We start from the raw sequence: 20574 nt of genomic DNA, 5'->3' as shown, positions 1-20574 counted from the left end.
CCCTGCTTGTGCGCACGTGCTCGCTTGCTGTCTGTCTCTCTCTCAGATAAATAAAATCTTGGGGGGAAAAAGTCTGCAAAGCGGACTCCCCCTCCAGTCCTGCTGTAGCTCACACCACACAAGGTAGAGCACGAGCTCTGGTCCTGCCTGGGACCCAGACCGGCTGTGTGGTTCCGAGCAAGTCTCTTCACCTCTTGGAATTTGGTTTCTCCCTCCGTAAACAGGAGAATAAAAACAGCACCCACCCCATTAGGCCGAGGTGAGTGTGAACTAAGAAGTAGGTCAGGGTTTCCCTGCCTTGCCACTATCAACTGGCGCTGGCTCCCCGGGGCCTTCATGCTGGGGCCACTGCAGGACCTGCAGCAGCATCCCTGGCCTCTACCAGTTAGAAACGAATATCACCCTCCAGTTGCGACACCAACAAGGTCTCCAGACATTGCTAAATGTTCCCTGGGGGACAAAATCACCCCTAGTTGGGAACTGCCAGGGTAATACTTGGCCTAGTGTGTAGACACATTACACAACAGCACCTGTCATAAGTACGGCCCCTCCCAGCCTGAGATCCTTGAAGACAGGATTGCCCAGCCCGTGTTTGTGGACTCAGCCCCAACAGGTGCTCAGAGGTGGAAGGATGCGTAGGCAGGCAGGAAGGTGGATGGAGCAGAGAGACGGCTCTATGGAGCAGCACAGGGGCTGACGAGCATATCCAACTCCAGCAGTCTCTTGACGACTAGAAAAATCCAGTCCCTCCCCTACAGTGACCTCGGAGTTTGCAGAGCAGAACATTCCAGGTGCCAATGTACCAAATCCACGGAGCCCCTTCCTCCGGTGCTGGGGTGCAGCTGAAGCCCAGAGCTCAGCCTCCCTCCCCACCAAACGGAGGCCCCAGAGGTGGGGACCCACCTCTCCTCCTGGGAGCCTTGGGGACAGCTTGGGTCAACATGGGCAGGGGTGGACTCCTCCGGGCTATGATGTGGCCCATGGCACAAGCTCCTTCTCCTGGTTGAGAGCCTGGCTGGCGCCGCTCCTGGTGTAAAGCCTCTCGACCACCCCCACTGGACACGACGAGGCCACAGAGGTTCGAGCAGCAAAGCGAAGCAGCCCCCGTCATGCGGCTGGGAGGCGGGGAGCCGGATCTGAACCTGTTCCATCTTAGTCCCCTCCTACATTCTCCACTGAGCCCTGCTGCCTTCTGGAAGTTCGCTGAAGTGGCCGTTGGACACTTGACATGATGAATTAACAAAGGAAGTCCAGGGGCTGAGTTGGAAGCTGGATCGATGGTTTTCAAATGACAGTTCTCAACCCGCTGGTGGGTCACAAAATCAATTAGGGGATTCCCCAGGCAGTATTTTGCTTTGTTTATGAACTGCTTGAGATATTTTTAAATATTTTATCATGATATTAATAAAGTCACATTCGGTATGACTTTTGCCATGGTTTGACAGTTCTGTTTGCTTGCTGACACAGGTGTACACACACACAGGTGGTATAGAATCTTCTACTGCTCTCCCCTCGCTCACCACTGCAGCCACACGGGGCTCTGTGCTGCACCATGAATGTGCCCCACGTGCTCTTGCCTCGGGACTTTGGCACCTTCCATCCTGGGGTCCAGAATGTTCTTCCCCAGGTATCTTCTCCCTCTCTCGCCTCCTTCAGGTCCTTACTCTAGGCCATCTCCAAAACCGCCCACAGAGACACCCTGGGACTCCCTGATGACCCTGCCTGCCTTACTTTTCTCTATCGCCCTCATCAGCAGTGATGTCCGATGCTTTTATTTTACTGTGTCCTAACCAGAACGTAAGCTCATGAGGGATTCCAGTCTGTTTTGCTCACTGTTACACCCCGGCATCTGGTGTAGTGCCCCGCGCACAGCACACAGCAGGCACACAATAAGTATCCTCTAAACACACACACACACACACACACACACCTGTACTCAGGTCTATGGGCTGTGGTTTTAAAAGTTTAAAAATAAAAAAATAAAAAAAATAAAAATAAATAAAAAATAAAAGTTTCAAAATACTGGGGTGCCTGGGTGGCTCGGTCAGTTGAGCATCTGAAACCCTTGGTTTCGACTCGGGTCACGATCTCGGAGTTGTGGGATCGAACCCCTGTGTTGGGCTCCATGTTCAGCAGGGCATCTGCTTGAGATTCTCTCTCCTACTCCCTCTGTCCCTCTCCCACCTCAAAAAAATAAATCTTTAAAAAAATAAATAAAGTAAAATAAAAGTTTTAAATGCTGGGATAAATGACTTCAAAGCCCCCCCCCAACTATTTGAGGGCGACCAGATACAGCCCCACCCTGACCCCCGGACTCAGTGCCCGTGGCCCCTCCCACTTGAATCCACCTGAGAGGCAGTGGGGATACTGTGCGCATGGCTGGTACTGAGTGACGACTAGGGTGTCACAGTCAGACCCCCGGGCTCCAACCACAACTCTCCTCGATGTTGACTGTATGAATGGGGGGGGGGTCACTATACCCCCCAGGCTGCAGCTCCCTGACCTATGACAAGGACAAGAACAGCGAGCAGCTTTCGGGCCATCGGGCAGGACGGGACACTGGATGAGAGGGCGGAATGAACCTGCCCGTGTGAAGCCGCCTGGTGTGAGGGCACGTGCTCACTGCTGATACTGGTCCTGCTTATCATCAGGGCCATTGCATCATGACCATTATCTCCATGATGATTATGATGATTATGATTATTGCCTTGAGTCAGAGCCCAGCCCCAGGCCCTGGGGGAGATGTGCAGGCCTTTCCAGTCACAGGCCAGGCCCGTGGAACAACCGGCCACAGGCCCTGTGCAGGGACACCAATTAGTACGGTCACACCTGCATGCAGGGGACTGTTCCCAGCAGCTCCCGGGCCTGGGAGGTTCAAAGAGGAGTAAGACGCGCCCACTCAGTGTCAAGGAGCTCACTGCACACAAGAGGTGAGCACAGAACCCCAGGGCCCGAGCCAGCGCCCAGGGACAGCAAGGGGCTCACGCTGGCCAGACGCTGGTGTGGCTTCAGGCACGGGCCACCCCTGCACAGAGCCTCGCAGGATGAGTGGGGCTAGTGTCCCAGGCTGCAGCCGTAGCAGGAGTGGAAACGAACAGCATGAGACCCAGTGGACCCCCCAAGACCTGAGCAAGGGGGACGGAACTAGAGGACCGTGAAGAGGTGTTTGGGGGAATTTGAATTTTATAATTAACACAACAGGAAGCTGGGGATCCCTGGGGGGCTCAGAGGTTTAGCACCTGCCTTTGGCCCAGGGCATGATCCTGGAGTCCCGGGATCGAGTCCCATGTCGGGCTCCCTGCATGGAGCCTGCCTCTCCCTCTGCCTGTGTCTCTGCCTCTCTCTCTCTCTCTCTCTCTGTCTCTCTCTCTCTGTGTCTCTCATGAATAAATAAATAAAATCTTTAAAAAAAAAAAAAAAAGACAACAGGAAGCTCTCAAAGAATCAGCAAACAGCAAAGAGCCTGTTTCAACCATATGACACCGGCTGGCAATATGGGGTATACTTGGGATAGTAAATGTCTGTCAAACGTTTGGTGAAAGGAACTGAATTGATTCAATCATAAAATCATTTTGTTCATATTTTCTGGTGAATAGGAGAAGGTGCAAAATGCCCCTGGCAGCAGAAGCCAGAGCAGGGAGCATCCTGGGGCCCAAGGCACCGTCAGGCCTCAGGAGATGCCCCGTCCCCGGAGCCCCGCTCCCCTGCTCCTGAGACCCAGGCAGCCAGACGTGGCTCCTTATCAGAAGGAAGAATCAGGAGGCCCCTCCCGGAACTGAGCCCTTCCCACCCATCTGGGCAGGTGGCATGACCGGAGCCGGCCCCTGCTGCCCGTGACGTTCCTGGACACACCCCAGCCCTGGGAGAGCCAGCCCCAGCAAGCCCGGGAGGCAGGAGACCCCAGCAGCCACCGTGTGCCACGAGGTGGACTCGCTGGGCTGGTCTCCCACCCTTCGGAGGAGAACACGAAGGCTCGGGGAGGAAGGGACCCCTCCCTGGTCCCTGGTGGTCCACCTCGCAAGGGGATAATAGTTTCCGTTCATTGAGCAACTGATCACCCGAGCCAGGGCTCTCTGTATATTTAAACCTGGCAACAGCACCAGAGCAGGTGTCGTTACTGTCCTCACGTGTACGGTGATGAGGCGGAGCCACAGAGACACCAAGTGGCTCAACTCAGCGCACAGTGTCGGTGGCAGGGTAGGGTTGGCGAAGAAGCCCTCACATGGGACCTCTCTGCCACCGGCCTCTCTCAGAGGAAGGTACAAAGACAGGCAGCTGGGCCCAGTGGGTGAAGGGTGTCCAGCTCCTCTGTGGGCGGGGGGGGGGGGAGCCTGGACTCCACCTGCAGTGTCCGAGGCCCCACTGCTAGGGTTCCCAGGTAAACTGCTGGACAGTGAATTGAATTTCAGATTAACAACAAATAATGTTTCCACACGTGTGTCTATTTTTCCTCATCTTCTTCTCCCCACACCCACCCCCCGCCCTGAAACTCTGGCAACCCTGCCACTGCTAGATGACCCGACCCCCGTAGGTTGGCGGATGTAGGTGGACGGCCCAAGGCCCTTCCCCTCCACCTCCAGGGTCACCGCCCTCAATCCATGAGCTTCACCCCCAAGCACATCACGCTCCTGGTGTCAGGTGGACAGTGTCCTAAAAGTTTAAAATCTAAAAAAAAAAAAAAAAGTCTAAAATCTCCAGGGGATCTTAGGTGAATCACCCCTCGTCTGGAGCCTACTCTGTTGAGAAGCAGATTATGACTTCCATGTTGCAGACCAGGAAACTGAGGCACAGGGGTGCAGTCACTTGCCCCAGGGCACACTGCTAACCCCCAGCAGAGTAGGGTTCTCACCCAGGGTCAGCCTGCTCCAAAGCTAGCATCCCTCCGCCAGCCCCGAGGCCCGTTCCGAGGAGGGACGAGCAGGAAGCCTGGGGTACGGTACCTATGGCAGCCTGTGGTGGAGGGTTGGAGGAAGCCATCAGACAAAGTCCAGCTCAGACCAGCACCGTCCCAGCCGCTCGCCTGTGAAAAAAAGGCCAAAAATCTAATTAGATGGGGTTCAAGGGCAAAGTTTCATCAAGCAGAAAGGGGTCACTGGCTTACCACCTGTGCACTCCAGCCCGCCAGCTCGCCTTCTCCTTCCCCAGCAGCTCCCAGAGCACAGGATGGTGCCAGAAAGGGCCCAGCCCCCACCCACCATAAATCATTAACCCAGAAAGGCAGCAGCTGCAGAGCTATCGCCCCATCTTCCCAGAAAAGCCAGGCCACCACAGACCTTCCTTCTGCTCAGTGCCCAGCGACCCTGGGGAGCCCGGCAGGTCCAGCTAGACAACCCCCCTTCATCCCTTCTGGCTTGCAGGTGAACCCCAGCCCCAGAGGCCAGGATCATGCTGGGGCTCCTGTGTTCCAGAAGCTGGATCACGCCTGAACTGTCATGGACGTGGCCGGACACTTCCTCCTCCGGGCCGCCCAGTGACCGCAGCTCCCTGGAGTCCGGCCCCTCGCACCAGCCCCGCCTGCGGCCCCGCTGAAGGCCATTCACTCTTTGTCTCTCCCTGTCCTGCCCCCACGGAGTTGGCCAGCTGGCGAGGGGCCACTGGCCTTGGCACATGGCCGTGAGGGAAGTAAAGGGATGCAGAGAGGCAGATGGCCAGACATAGGGAGAGAATCCCAAACGCTCAGAGCTCGGAGCAGTTTTCCCTGGCCTCAAAGCGGGGGCTCCCTGGGCTTCCCAGGGCCTGCAGCCAACCTTGCCACAAGTCCAGGCAGTGAGGGACAGGGCTCTCCCCACTCCATACTGGCACCCCCGATTCTGAGCTGGGTGCTGTCCTTCTAGACCTTTCTGTGGAGGGGAGAATCGATCCTGGAGGGAAGCACGAGCCCTACAGTCCAATCAGCCCCTGCCACCCCCTGGCTGCGTGCCTGCTTTCCTCTGCAATCCTAAAGCCTTTACTTTTTACTAACCGGCTTCCCCAATAAGCACAGAACGCATGTAAATGGCAATTAATTAATAACAGCAAACATTCCCATAGTGCCTACCATGTCTCAGATGCTATTCTAAGCACTCTACAAATATTAACAGATTTAATCCAACTATTAGAAATCAGACAAACTATGAGAAAACGAGGCCCAGAATGCGTAAGTAAGTTGCCCGAGATCACACATCTACTAAGTGGCAGAGCCAGGGTTTGAAGCCAGGCCGTGGGCCCCGGAGGCCGTGCCCATTAGGTAACCACACCCCACTGCCTCTCAAAACCCAGACAACGTAAGGGTGCAGAGCAAAGTCTCCATCCCCCCAGTCCCACCCCCAAACACCCCCATCCACCCCTATCCCCCGGGTCCCACCCCCACCCACCTCTAACCCCCTAGTCCACCCCCATCCACATGTCTCCCCATTCCCACCGCCAACATCCTCATCCACCCCCATTGCCCTAGTCCCACCGCCACCCACCTCCATCCCCCTAGTCCACCCCCACCCACCTCCATCCCCCCAGCCCACCCCCATCCACCCATCTCCCCAGTCCCACCCCCTCCCACCTCCGTCCCCCCAGCCCACCCCCGTCCACCTCTGTCCCCCCAGTCCCACCCCGAAGCAACTGCCTTCACTAGGTCCTTGGGATCCTTCTAAAAGGCCCACGGGTGTGCTGCTTATCCCTGTGCCTGTTCACGTGTCCTGTTTCACGCGAGGGGGGGGGAAGCACACTGCACCACCTTTTTTTAAAGCTTAAGAACCCTGGTGACCTTTCACACCAGGACACAGAGGTCAGCCTCACTTTTCTGAATGGCTGCGTCGTGTGGGGGTTGGGGGCAGGGGTGGAACATATACTCTCTACAGGGGACACTGAGGAGCTCCTGGGGTTTTGGCCTTATGAACGCAGCAGCAACTGACATGTGGAGGGCCTCGAGCAAGTGCGTACGTGAGCCCGTACGTGGGCCTAGAAGCCCAGGCCTTCTAGGAGCTGCTGCGTCCAGGAGGACGGCAACTTTCACTCGGTTCAATGCAAACTGCTCTCCCCTAGGCGGTGTCCCCTAGGCGGTGGCTGTGCCCGGGAGCCCCACACTCAAAGCCATCAAGACAGAAACGTTACTTCAGCAAAGGGCTTTGGGAAACAAACTAAAATGCTTGCAAATTCCCTTGCCAGTGGAAAGACCCAACAACAGCCCCACAGCCCTGAGGCAGGTGCCTCCTCCCTGGGGTTCACCCAGAACCCCTCAGGAAAGAGCAGGAACACTGACACCCCGTGTACAGGAGGGAAAGGAGAGGAGCTTAGTTAGCCCCATGCCCTATGCAAACTGCTGCTCAAATACAATTTTTTGATGATGCAGAAACCTAGGATCCTTTCCGTCCAGGCCAGAAAGCTGTCCTCCCCTTTCTCCTCACCCAGCAGAGGTGATCCCTGAGCTCCGCTCCAAGCCCAAAGCTTGATCTGCATTAGTACATTTACAGATGAGGAAACCAAGGCACAGAGAGGAGGAGAGATCTGCCCAGGCCACAGAGGCAAGGGGACAGGTGACAACACTAGGGCTGAGCCCCAAACCCTCCTCTCCCTCCTCCAACCACAATGGCTCTCTGGACTTTGGGGCTGGAATCTGGGGGCATCTGCTACAGACTAATCTGGGGCAGTGAGGTCCCCAGGCAAGGACACGGACCCACAAGCCCCATGCACGCCCACAGCCCTGTGGCCACCATTTGTACACAGGTGCCCCTAGCCTCAGGAGGATGCAGGTGAGGGAGTAGGGGTGTCTCCCATTGCTGACACCAGAGACCTTCATGGGGCCACAGTTAGGAAAAGGTTCAGGCTATCTGACACCACCGGGGTCCCACCACTCGGTAGCTAGGACACCTTGGATGAGTTACTTAGCCCCCATCTCAGAGCCTCGGTGTACTCATCTGCAAAATGGGGGCTAAAAAGTAGCACCTCCCCAGGTTATTAAGATAATTAGGAGTAAATATGGGTAAAGCTTGTGGAAGGGTCCCTGGGACCCACTGGTACGTGGCTCTTATTAATACAGCACAGGCTGCAGTGAGCACAGCTCTGCCTTGGGAGCTGGGGACTCGGGCTGGAGTCGCATCTCCACCAGGGGATGATGTGAGCCTGGTGAGTGTCCGCATCTGTACAAAGGGGGTCCCACTACCTGCCCCTCGGGGCTCCCGGCAGCATACCTGAGGCCAAGCACACAATGCAGCAGGCTCACCCAGTGCCAAGATGCTCACACTTGGAGCTGTCGCCACCAAGATGGGAGGCAGCAAACCGTACCCTGTGTCTGGATTCCATACCCCAGGAGTGTAGGGCCCCTGGGGGAGGCTCACTCTGGGGATCTGGAGAAAGTGGCCTGAGGCAGCCAGAGCCACCTGCAGGCTGGGCTCTGTCTCTCCTCTCCGTGTGACCGCAGGCCTGTCCTCAGCCTCTGAGAGCCTCAGGCTTCCCCTCTGTAAAATGGGCATGAAGCTCCCGTGCAGGCTATTTTCCAGGCTGCTACAGGCAAGGAGCCAGGTCATTGGGAGTGAACGTGCTTAGGCAAACAGGTGGAGTCATTTGACTATTTCCCTTGTTTAATTTTTTTTTTAAGTCTTCCTTGAGTTGTACATGGTCTGGGAGCTCTTGAGGTGGGAGCCTGAGCCGGAAGAAAGGTGCTGTGATGTCCCTGAAGTGAGCCTCTCTCTGAATAGGGCTCCAGAACCTTCCTGCCATGACAGTCTCTGGCAAAAGAGGCCATCTGGCTGGTGAAGGCGAGCCAGGGGAAAAACCAAAAGCAGCCCAGCAGAGTATAGAAGCGATTCGGATTGTGCTTGAGAACTGCACAGAGGCAGAGGCCCGAGAGGAGACCCACGTAGACAGTAACGCTGTTAGGCTCAGGTGAGCATTATAAGAAGGGACGACAAAATAACCATTCCCGCTTTCTAAAAAAGAACATTGAGGCAAAAACATCATAGCGGGTCGGAACCAGGAAGCCTCTACCCTAAACAGGGCACCGCTCCGGCTTTTCAGGGGTGGAAGCCGGGCCACGGAGGGAAGGGCCCGCGGCACTGCTGCGCTGCAGAGGTAAAGGCGGGTAAAGGGCGTGGGACGTGTTGCCAGATCTGAGTTCCAATCCCGGCTCCGCCACTTCCCCGGAGCAGGGCGGCTGATAACCTCACAAGCACCTGTCGCGCAGAGGTCCTGAGCCAGGGAGATGAGGCATTGCCCCCAGAGTGAGCTCCCGGGAAACACTGGCTGCCGCAATCGCTGGGACATTCGCTGGCCTGAGCTTGGGCGGCAGGGTCTTGGAGGACTGTGTTCTCTTGGGGGCCAGCTCGTTGACAACGACAGCCAAGACTGGGCGGGCGGGCAGGCCCCCTGAACGGGGCTCTCTCCTGCCACCGTGTGCAGAATGGCTGGCGGGAGGCTGTGCCCTTCATGGGCCACCCTGGGGCAGCGGGAGATACAGAGGAGTTGGGGGGGGCTCCCGCCAGGGCAGCAGGTGGGCCCAGCAGGGTAAGCTCAGGGACCCGACCACCCAGCTTGCTCAGAGCAGCCAGTGTGAGCGCCTCCCTCCCCCCTCGGCAGCCCTGTCACTAAAACAGGTGTCCCAGTGGCTCTGATTTAATCAAAGAGCTTACCCGGTGCCTCCATCCTCTAGAGTTCAAGGTCCATCCAGAGGCCCAATAGGAAACCCTGCCCCTCCTCACTAGCTCAGCTGACTCTGAGCCAACCCCCACCCCAATCAAGAGAGAGGCCCCACCCCTCTTTCCTGGATGGGGCCTACAGAAATGTCCCCGGGAGGGCTCCTGACAGTCAGGGAGGCTGTAGAAGCAGGGCCAGCAGCTGGAGGACAGGAAGGGCTGGCCTCTGGGAGAGAGGCCCGTGGGAGAGGGGAGGGGAGGGGGGGCAGGGGTCCGGAGAGGCAGAAACCCAGTGACGGGCACTGATGGGATGAGCACTGGGTGTTATTCTATATGTTGGCAAATTGAACACCAATGAAAAATAAATTTAGAAAAAAGAAAAAAAAGAAAAGAAACCCAGTCCCAGAAGCTGGGGAAGCAGCAGATGTTGGCATCACGGAGTCAGGCAGCCTTGTTACAGGAAAGGTGACGGCCGCCCAGCCTTGGTTGGAGGCAAACAAGAAGTAGGTTCTGGCCCGTGCACCCACCTCAAGCCTGGAGGCACCCGTATGTGTCTCCTGGGAGCCGGGAGAAATGTGTGGGACGTCGGAGCAAGACGGGGTGAGTGGGCTGGTCAGGACCACGGCTCCTCCGGGCCCTCCAAGAGGTTTCTGTGGCTTTTGGCCTTTTGTCAGGCGTACCCTCTGCTGACCCGCCCCCTGGCCCCCTGCTGCCACGGGGACCATTCCACAGCACACACCCTCAGCCTCTTTGTCGCCTTCAGGACGAAGTCTAGGACCCAAGCAAGGGCCTCAATGACTCGCGCCTTCCCCCTCCACTGGCCTCTCTGGGGGCTCAGCAGCTCCCAGGCCCTGTCTGGTTGGAAACTCGGCTCCAGCCCTCAGGAAGGGTTTTCTGGCCCATGACCTTGCCAACCTGTATTATATTTCTATAAAATAGAAATATTTTTATATTTCTGAGCCTTTTGCTCAGACTGTTTATTCCCTCTGAGTAGAACTCCCACTCACAACCAGCAAGCAAACTCCTACTTAACCTTCAAAACCCACACCTAGTCTCTCCTTCCCAGCCCCATCTCATGAAGCTTTAAAAGAAAAAAAAAAAAATATATATATATATATATACACACACACACACGTCCCAAGCCCACAATTCTGATGGTTCAGGGATGCAGCCAGGGAAAGTCTATTTTCAAAGGGCACAGTGATTCTGGGACACGTACCGCCCCTCTTATAACGGCCCCCCTCAGTGGACTGGGACTTCTTTTCATCTCCGCGTCCGGAGCACCAGCCCACACACAGGACAACAGCCGCTGAGTTAAGCCCAGGGGCTGAGAACCTTCACCTGCCTGGGACCTACCCTCTCTGGAACCAGTAAGGCTGGCGTGTCGCAGGGCCTAGAGCAGCTGTGGGTGCTCGGCTTCCTGCTGGGTGGAAAGAGGGGGGCGACCCAGGTGGAAACCTCAGCCCCCTCGGTATCCTCTGCTCTGCCCAGAGACCAGACCCCGGGGGGAGCGGTGGGGACGCAAGCTTTGGACCAGCTCTCGGGCCGCCACACCGCAGGACGCCGCTCACCCTCTGCGCCTCTGGCCCCAACTGTCAAGCGCAGGTGCAAGTGAAATGACATCTGACAGCGCCGGTGGTTGCTGACACCTGCTAGTTCCAGCCCAGAGGTCCTGCTGCTCTTTGAGGACAGACAGTCGTCCCCTTCTGCAGACCGCCCACCAGACTTAGCGGCCCTGTCCTTCGTGGCCCTCATCACCCCTGAGGTCACGAAATGATCGTCTTCAAATGACAGCTGACACCTCCGGATGCCACTCCGCAGCCGTGCACCGAGCATGCCGAGCAGTTCAGTTTTGTTCATTTAGTCCCCCTAACCGACGAGGTGGAGACTGAGGGACGTGCCCACGCGGCCCCTGAGCTGAGCGGGGAGTCCCGGGCGGTGGGAGAGCCGGGAGAGCCAGGGCAGGATCCGCAGCCCAGGGTCCCCGCGAGCAACAAGTGGTGGGTGAGCGCATGGTGAGTGGGGGAGCTTGTCCCCTGCCCCGCCCCAGCCTCCAAATGCCAGAGGGACAAGGAGGCCAGCTCTCTCACCCACTAGGCACCGGGCCACTCGATGGGCTTCCTGCAAGAAGGGGGAGGAGGGAGCTGAGAGGAGCACCCTCCAGCCTACAGGCAGGGGTGAGGCTTGGTCAAAGGCCGAAGCCTCAGACAATGGAGGCTCTGTCCCAGCCCAGAGTAGGCGTCCCCACCCCCTAACCCGCGTCTCCCATTGACTTCCTAGGCGTCCAGGCAGGACAGGTGGGGAGCAGCCCCCAGGAGGAGGCCTCCGGCCAGAGGAGCCCACCTGTGCGGCACCCCTCTGGCGGGGGGGGGGTGGACCAGCGCCAGCCTGGAGAAGCTGCCTAACCATGTGGACCAACAGGGCTGCCCCAGACCGGCCCCGTCCCACCCGTCCTCTCTGCAGTGACCCAGCCCAGGCAAGAGGCGCCAGGCTGAAGGGCCAGGTGCAGAGCCTCCTACTCTGGGCTGAACTGTCCTGCCCTCACCCCTGGAGGGTCCTGGACCCTCCTCCACGTCCTGGGTGGTCCACGTGATGGGGCCCCGCGGCCCACAGCCAGGAGGCCGGAAGGGGGCAGCATCAACTTTGTGTCACCCCTTCACCCTCCCGAGCCTCAGTTTCCCCTGAAGCCTCCGTCTCAGGCAACTTAGCGTCAGCGAGGCTCCGATCCGCTCATTCTAGCACCAGGGCATTTCCATGCTGGAACCAAACCTGAGTGGCGGGCTTCCTTCCCTCCCTTTCAGGAAGCTGGGGCTCAGACGGGCCAAGCTTTTGCCTCAAGTCCCCGGAAGCCCAAGGCAGGAGCAGGAAAGGAAGGCGTGTGTGGCTCCCTGCACCTCGACAGAGCTGACGCAGGAGGGGGAGCACGGATCGCCCAGGCTGCAGCAAGGGCCCAGGCGGAGGCAGAGGGGCCAGAAGAGCCAGGCCTCCCAGGCACGGGCACCTCCCCAGGAAGGCAGAGAAGCCTGCAGGTGGAAGGGGGTGGGGGCGCAGGCAGGGGGCACGTCCCAGCCACCCACCCACCCCAAGCACGCAAGTGAAGCCAAGGGCAGGGGCCGAGATCGCCAGGGTGGCTCCCGGCCACTCAGCAAGCTGACCTAAAGCCTCAAGGGGGGGGGGCCGGGGCAGGACCCTTCACCCCCAAATGCCCAGGTATCAAGCTGCTGCCGCAGGAGCACCCAAGGTCCCTGAGTGGCCCCCAGCTTCTCTGGGATCCCAAGTCAGGCCCACCTCCAGCAGCTTCCACGGTGATGGTGCCGCCGGTGCTTGCCCCACTCGAGAAACATTTGTTCGCGCCCCGACTCCCTGCAGGACCCCAGCTCGGGTCTGGGCACAAAGGAACAAGGGAGAGGCCCACGTTCCTGTCCTCGGAGAGTCCGCACCAGTCCCGCACAGCAGGGGTGGCCCACGGGACTCGGCGGGAGCAGGGACGTGCTTTGCCTACCGGGCAGAGACCCCACAGGAGCCCAGTGGACTCTGGGCCCGCGTTCCATTCCAGATCAGAGCCTAGGGCAGGGTTTTTGGGGTCAAACCGTATTCCAATCCTGGCCTCACTACTTGCTAGAACTTGCTTCGCTGAGTCTGCACTGGAGGGAGGGAGGTATCTCGGGTTAGGATGAGGGATGAATAAGGCAATGAGCACTGCCTGGTAGGGGCAGGAACTCACCAGAAGGCGCAGCTCGTCACCACACAACAGGCAGCTGCAAGGAAGCAAAGCACTGTGCTCCCCAGATGTCACAGGGGCAGGCGACCTCCAGCCACGACCCCCTCCACACTGCCATGCCCGGCTCTCGGCCCTGACCCTCCCACGGAGGTGCCAGGCTCCCAGCTGCACCCGGCAAGCACCCCTCTGTCGGGCCCTGCATGCTGCCCCCACCCCACCCCAGGCTGTGCGGATGGGCTTCCACAAGCAAAGATTTCGGGGTTCGGTTCAGGGAGATGGTTTCTGGTCCTGGATTCCAGCGGGGCCCCCTACAGGCCATGTGCCTCCCACCCTTCTGTGGGGAGTGACGCCGGCGGCTCCCCTGGCCTGTCCCACCCAGGGGCTCACGGACCCACATCTCTTCAGGCCACGCGCCTTCAAATGGGGAAACCCCTGCACCCTACACACACACACACACACACACACACACACACACACACACACACACGGGCCCCACTTAGACCACAGAAAGGACCTGGGACTCGGAGCTGATGCCAGAATGCAAGGGACCTGGGGGCTGGGGAAGGAGGAGGATGTGAGGAGGGGGTCTCTCTGGAGGCAGCCAAGGGACACGTCAGCTCCCCGCTCCTGGATCATTCCCAGCCGATATAAAGATCAAAACCCCAAAAACCTCACCAACCCCACATCAGCTCTAGCCAGCACCAGATTCCCTGCTTCCCTTGGGCAAACGCTGCCCGCACCCCAGTCCTGGACCCCCCCATTCTCTGCCGAACTATCAAGGCCGGGAGAGTCCACCCCCGCTGCTCCAAGATGCCAAAGCCCGTGGACGTGCCTGGGCCCCATCTCCCTTCCCGCGGCCGTCTGTCTGCCCTCCGCCCTCCCGGAGGCTCCTACTCCCCCCTTCCCTCCCCCTGCCCTGCCAAACCACTGGGCCACTCCCGGCCTCGTGACTCTGGCCCACTGCAGCTGCCTCCCAGGTCCTCGCCTGTCTGGACTCCTTCTCTACAGTGACACCTCCGCCCGACCTTCCCTTGAACTCCATCCAGGCTTCTCCCCACAGGCCTGCTCAGCACGTCCGCTCCGTGGTCTGCCGGGCATCCTGAAGTCAGCATCCACACCGAGTCCTGACTGCTCCCCGACTCCTCCCAGCCTCCCAGCTCACCTGAGGGCAGCGCCAGCCTGCCAGGGGCTGGGGCTAAAGCCTCCGCCTCAACTTGACCCCTCAAACGCCCGCACATGCTCCTACCTCAGGGCCTTTGCACTTGCTGTTCCTCTGCCTGGAACGCTCACCCCCCAGACATACCCATAGACAGCTCTGTCACCCGCTTCAGGGCTCTGCTCAGAAAGGCTTTCCCCATCCATCCTCTGAAATACCGCACATACATCCCCATCCCACTGCTGCCCCATCTTCACAGCATGTGACACCTCTGGACACCTGGCTGTTTGAGTTGTTTCTACCAGTTTCCTCCTACCAGGATGTGCACTCGACAAAGGCAGGAGCCTTAGCATTTTGTTCACTGCTCCAACCACAGCCCAGGAACAGTGCCTGGCACACAGCACACCTCCACACACACCTGCTGAATGAATGAAGGGATCCCTGGTCCCACGCCGGCCCTGGGGGCAGTCCCAGCACCACCATCAGGGGCGGGGAGAAGGTGGCCACGGCCGGCCGGTGGGGCCCCAACTCCCAGCACTGTGCCGCCTCCTCTTCAAAATCAGCCTGTGGCCAGGACAGTTCCTCCCAGGAGAGCTTCACAAACAGATCCACTGCCAAGCTGTGCAAGAGGCAGTTCCCCAAAACCAGTGTGGGACGAGGTCTGGGACCAACACCGGGTATGATCAGAAGAGGGGTGGGGCAGGGCTGGAGGAAGGACTTGGACTATTTTTAAAAACTCACTCCCAAAAAAAATCCACGTTCTGGTTCTGATGAGTCAGAAGCATGTGGCCAGGAGAGGGGACAGGACGCCAGGGCCGCAAGGGCCGCCCCCCTCAGCCGCTCTGGCGGGCAGGTGCACGCACGGGCCTTCCCCACGCAGGGAGGTGACAGGCCCTGGCACACACTCAGCTTTCCAAGGAAGGGGCCGGCACCTTCCAGCTGTGGCCACAGAGGGCAAGGCCCAGCGCTGCTGCAGAGGCGGGCAGGCACGGAGAGCGCAGGAGGCCTCCCTTTCGGAGCCACTGGGGTCCAGTCTGGCCCCGGTCCCTTTCTTCAGGCCCAAGCTCTGTCTGTCAGGGACGGCACCGTCTGTTTCGTCCCACAAGAGAGGTCCGGGCAGGGAAAAAAAAAAAAAAAAAAAAAAACCTTTGCAGACTCAGAGTTAAAAATACTCAGCCCACCCAACGAAGGCAGGGCGAGCAGGCCAGGCAGTCGGAGCCCTCCTGAAACACGAGCCCTGCAGGCGTCCCAGGGGACCCGGAGGCCTCAGCCACGCGGCCCACGATAGCTCTGGTGGCTGAGCTCTCAAAGCAGCCAGCACTTGGATCCAACCCCCACAGCGAGCTGCCCCCCAGCTGCTCTCTCATCCCCCCAACCTGCAAGGGGGCTGCAGAAATTCGAGTCTTCCTGCCAGCCCCCAGGGGCGGCCCATCCTGGGGGTGGGGGCGGGATCAGCCTCTCCTACAGGTGAGGAAACTGAGGCTCAGAGACAGACAGAGATGTGTGTGAGGTCCAGAAGCTTCACGATTAGACCCGAGGTCTGTGCGGACCTTCTCCCCAGAGACAGGCTGGCTGCCACCCCCAGCAGGCTGGTCTCTCACCCCAGGGAGAAGGGGTGTGGAAAGGGAGCAGAGAGACTGGGGGAGGCGTCAACCGTGAACGGGCCCTGTCCCGGGGTGGAGTCCGAGCCGGGACGCTGACCCACAGGGGAGCTGGTTCCAAGCACCCGTTACCAGCGTGATTAGGACCCAGACAGGTGCTCACCCACGCAGGGACGGGTAACTCCGATGCAGCCCCCAGCCTGGCCCCACAGAGAATTCCCAAACTCCCTCTTCCCACTGCTCCCGCCCTTGACATTGGAGCCAGGCAGGGCGCCCCGAGCTGCGAGCCCACCCCACCTCCTTCCCGCTCCCAGGGAGGCAGCCACTTGCCCGGTGGGAAATGGGGGGACCCCGCGGTACTCGGGGGCAGCCCCTGCTCCAAAGCACTCTCTGGTCCTGCAGTGGTGGGTGGGGGTCCTCAGGGGGCCCCTTTTTGCCACCATCATGCCCCAGGCATTGTTTAGAGGAGAGGGACCTCTGGGATCAAGCCTGCCTGGGTCCCGACTCTCCGTTTCCTCGCCGTGACAGTAAGATTGATTCCACTGCCTGGCCCCGGGTCCCCGCAGGAGCACCCCAAGCATCCCCACCGCATGGGGCTGTTGTAAGGATCACGTGAGGTGGTGGTGCACACAAAGCGCCCCGCTGAGAGGCTGGAACAGAGGAGGCGCTCGAGAACCGTCCGTTGAGCGAATTATTGGACAGCGACTCCCTTCAGCCCGGACAGCAGACCTGGCCAACAAGGGTGGTGCCGCCGTAGAGCTGGGGTGCAAGCAAGGCTCCGGGGCGCAGCCTCTCCCGCGGTGTCTGGCCCGGAGCCCTCACGGGGGGCAAAGGATGACCGGTGACTTGCTCTGGGGCAGCCAGCCTGAGGCTGACACTCAGCTCTGGAAGCTCCCCAAAGCCTCCACCGCCTCCTGCTGCTTTGAAAGTGAAGATTCCAGGAAACGGGGTGAAAGTCAGAAAAGGGGAAGGATTCCAACCAGACAGCAATGCTAAGTTCCCTTAGTTGGTGCGAAACATGGAAACAACCGAAATTCAGCGTGTGGTGCCAGGGAGGCGTGCCAATTCCCCGAATTCGTGTGGTCAAGCCGAGGCGGGGCCTCGGGCCGGCTACAGCTGTACCGTTTCTGTAGAGCCCCCGGGCTGGAGATCCGGGGAGAGCTGCAAGCGTCAGGATGCTTCCATTCGCTTGCTGGACCTCAAATGTATTCTGCTAAATTCAGGGACCACGGTCCGTCTCCAGGCCAGGAACTTGCAGTGACGCCCAGCATGCCCGGGGCTGTCACTCACACCGTATCAGGAGTATCCTCAAGTGACCGACGGAAAGGGAACAGGCCTGGGAAAATGGGATCCGGGGCCCTGTTTCCTGCTGGCGGCTGGAATACCAACCAGGTGCTCACGGCTGGCCGGCGGGGGGCAGACGCACGCCGGGACACCGGGCCACTCCGTGCCAAGACTGAGCCTTTGCCAGGTCCATCCAAGGTCTGTCCCAGTGGCCTGGGGGCTGGTCAGAGGACAGGGACACCATCTCCTTCCAAATCAGGGTGCAAACCAGGAAGTGAGTGACGGAGGTTGCACATCTACACATGTCCCGTCTGCGTTAGAACCGAGGTCCCCAGGCCCCGCTCCCTCGCTCTGGGAGCCTTTCAGATCAACGGCATTCTAGGGGGAGGGGCAGGGGCCAGAAAAGCCAGTCTTCATATCTCTCGATCCCTCTGCCATCCAAAAACAGCCCTTGATCATTCCACAAATATTCACTGAGCATTCTGTATGCCAGGCGCCATGGAAAGTTCTGGAGATTTGCTGATGAGCAAGACAGGCTGGGTTCCCGCCCTCCTGAAGGCCGCGGTCCTGCAAGGGGGCATACACTACACTATGCGAACACGCACATCACCGCAAACCAGGTCATGCACCATGAGGTAAGGGGACAGCGAGCTTGACAGAAACTCCAGGGGACAGTCGCCCATTCCGACTCTCGTCTCCCAGGACCCACGCTGGTCCCGTGTACTCCACGTGCTCCTTTGATGACCTGCCCTCGGTCATAACCACAGAGCAGGGCACACAAAGGCCTGGCAATGACCAGGTCACTTCGGCCAGGGGCTCCGCCTCTAGGTGGCCTGGGCCAAGGCACAGCTGCTCCGGCCACCGAGGGCCTTCCCACCTTCCAGCGGATGTTTGCTCTTTGAGCCAAACCAGATCATCCGTGCATCCAAGGAATACAGGATGTTGTGGGCTCTTTTTTCCTCTTTTGCTTCTTTTTGTGGGGGAGGCAGTATTGGATTTCAAAATTTCCATCCCACCTTGAATCGGGCAGTTAGTTTGATCCATTTAAGGCCACGGTTCTCAACTGCGGGTGATTTGTCTCCTGCCCCCCCCCACCCCCCCACCCCCGCTCCAGGGAGTTTTGGCTAGAGACATTTCAGTTGTCACACTCAGCAGGGGAGGGAGGATGCTACTGGTGCCTGGTGGGTGGAGGCAGGATGCTGCCCAACATCCTACAGGGCACAGGGCGACCCCACAACCCCGAATTACCTGGCTCTGCATCAATGGTGCCCAGGTGGAGGCCCCCGGTCTTAGGGCGTCTGGTCAAGTCCTTGGAGGATCTAGAGCGGATACTGGCCTGTTAACGCAGCCGTCAATAGTCGTGGGGACACGGAAACCAAAGCTGCTGCCACTGGTTTCCACGGCAGGTAACGCCAGGCTACAAGTCTAAAGAAACTGCGCTTCGCTGGGGTTGCTTACTGGGTTCTGTGGCTCTCCCCCACCACCCGGCCAGGGGGTGCAGACACACCTGCTTCTCCGTGTGCCGCCGCCACCCGGCCCAGCCTCTGCAACATGGAAGGTGGGGACAGAGGGCGAGGCAGGACCCTGACCTCGGCGAGCACGGACCACATCTGATGCCTCTCCTGCCCTGGGCACCCGGCACCGTGGTTGGCACCGAGCAGCTGTCTCTGCATTAATGAATTAGCAACCAGACTGTGGGCTTTCTGAGGCCAGGGGCTGTGCCCCATCCCGAGGTGTCCCCGAGCCTAGTCTAGCACATGGCTCAACCCTTGACACTTATTCGTGGGTCCCTGCCCCGTGGAGCTCAGTCTGGCCGGTGAAAGAGGAGGGAATGGGTACCTACAATAGATACCAGCAGTGCTTCCGTGGGGGGCTCTGGGAACTCCTGAGAGAGGCCTGAAGGTAGACGGGGGGGTGGAGGGGGGTCATCCATCAGTCAACACGCCTCAAACAGTGAATGGAAGCATGGGACACATGACAGTGGGCTCACCTGAGCAGGACAGAGGGAGGGAGGGAGGGAGGGAGGGAGGGAGGGAGGGAGGGAGGGAGGCAGGAAGGGAGCCTCCAGCGAGGTCAAGGGATTGCTCCTTCTCCCCAGCGACCAGGCCCAGGCGCTCATGCACCCACGACCAGCAGCACTGCACGGGCGGGGGTCAGGGTGCAGGCACTGGGTGCAGACAAAAGGCAACTGCTCGTCGGGTTGTCCCGTGCCCCCAAGGAGTGCCAAAATCAGCATCCCCACACCTCCCATCTACTAACCGCACACTAAGTGCCCGGACCTATCCCAAGCCCTTCGCTCCTATCATTACTTAATCTTTACAACCACCCCCTGGAGAGACGAACCACGAGCATCCTCGTGTACAGGTCAGGAACCAGAGGCACAGAGGCGGTAAGAAGATTGCTCACGGTCACGTGGTCAGCAGGCGGGAGGGCTGGGGTCCGAACCCAGGGGCTGTGCCTCGGAGCCCTACAACATCTGCTCCTTCACTGCTCAGCCACCAGCCAGTCATCTGGGCCCCTGGGCTGCCTGGGGCAACAGCCAGGTGAGCAGAGGGGACCCCAAGGACCCTGGGGAGCCGGCGGGGCAGCACATCAAGAGGAGACCCTGGAGGCCAGCAGATTAAGTGCTCTGCCCCCAGCAGGACCCCAGCAAGCAGCCCCCTCTGTCCAGGTCCCAAACCCGGGTTCCCGGAGCAGCTGGATGCAAACACGTTAAGTCTCACCGGGCATTCCCGTCTGGATCCACCCGGAAGCTGAGGGCAGGGACGTGTTCCTACGAATGCCTGGGTTCATCCAGACCAATCCAGCCACCACCCTGGAGAAGGCGCCGGGGCTCAGGCAGCCTCAGATGCAGGCCCCGCTGGGCAGACCGGGGCAGGCAAGGCTGTGTGCCCGCTGCTGCCCGAGCCAAGGCCCTCCGACCCTGCTCCCTGGCCCGGGATGACCGTGACGTCAGACCACGCCTGGAAGGACCTGAGGATGGGCAGCAGCGATTCCCCTCCTGACCTGGCTCCTTGAAAGAGCGCCCGCCGGTCCAAGCAGAAACTCATGGCTGGGGTTACCCACGGGGACCCGCAGCACGAACCCACTACTGTCTCTGCATCAAGCGTTCTGTTCTCCCACACTCCGCCACTCTCAAGAGAGGGGTCTCTGCGAGGGTGAAATGCAACCCGCCAGCCGGCGCAGGAGTCCTTTCCCTGAGGGCTCTGG

At 59.4% G+C, this 20574-nt stretch overlaps 1 protein-coding gene across 11 annotated transcripts in view; it reads right to left on the bottom strand.

The window, feature by feature from the left end:
• ARHGEF10L (Rho guanine nucleotide exchange factor 10 like) overlaps positions 1 to 20574 on the bottom strand; it is a 159783-nt gene that overhangs the window by 102831 nt on the left and 36378 nt on the right. For 8 of the 11 annotated variants that reach the window (XM_055332262.1, XM_055332268.1, XM_055332257.1 and 5 more), the window contains exon 2: positions 4941 to 5020. In XM_055332262.1, coding sequence (XP_055188237.1) covers positions 4941 to 4977 — 37 coding nt within the window. In that variant the 5' untranslated portion in view covers positions 4978 to 5020. Of the gene's footprint in view, positions 1 to 4940; positions 5021 to 5273; positions 5465 to 14897; positions 15150 to 20574 lie in introns of those variants that run through there. The other 3 variants (XM_055332258.1, XM_055332264.1, XM_055332261.1) reach the window with 2 other exon arrangements.

Source organism: Nyctereutes procyonoides, unplaced genomic scaffold (assembly GCF_905146905.1).
Source record: "Nyctereutes procyonoides isolate TBG_1078 unplaced genomic scaffold, NYPRO_anot_genome, whole genome shotgun sequence".
Lineage (NCBI taxonomy): Eukaryota > Metazoa > Chordata > Mammalia > Carnivora > Canidae > Nyctereutes > Nyctereutes procyonoides.
Note: the sequence above shows the minus strand (reverse complement) of the source record. Positions and strands in the feature narration are given on the sequence as shown.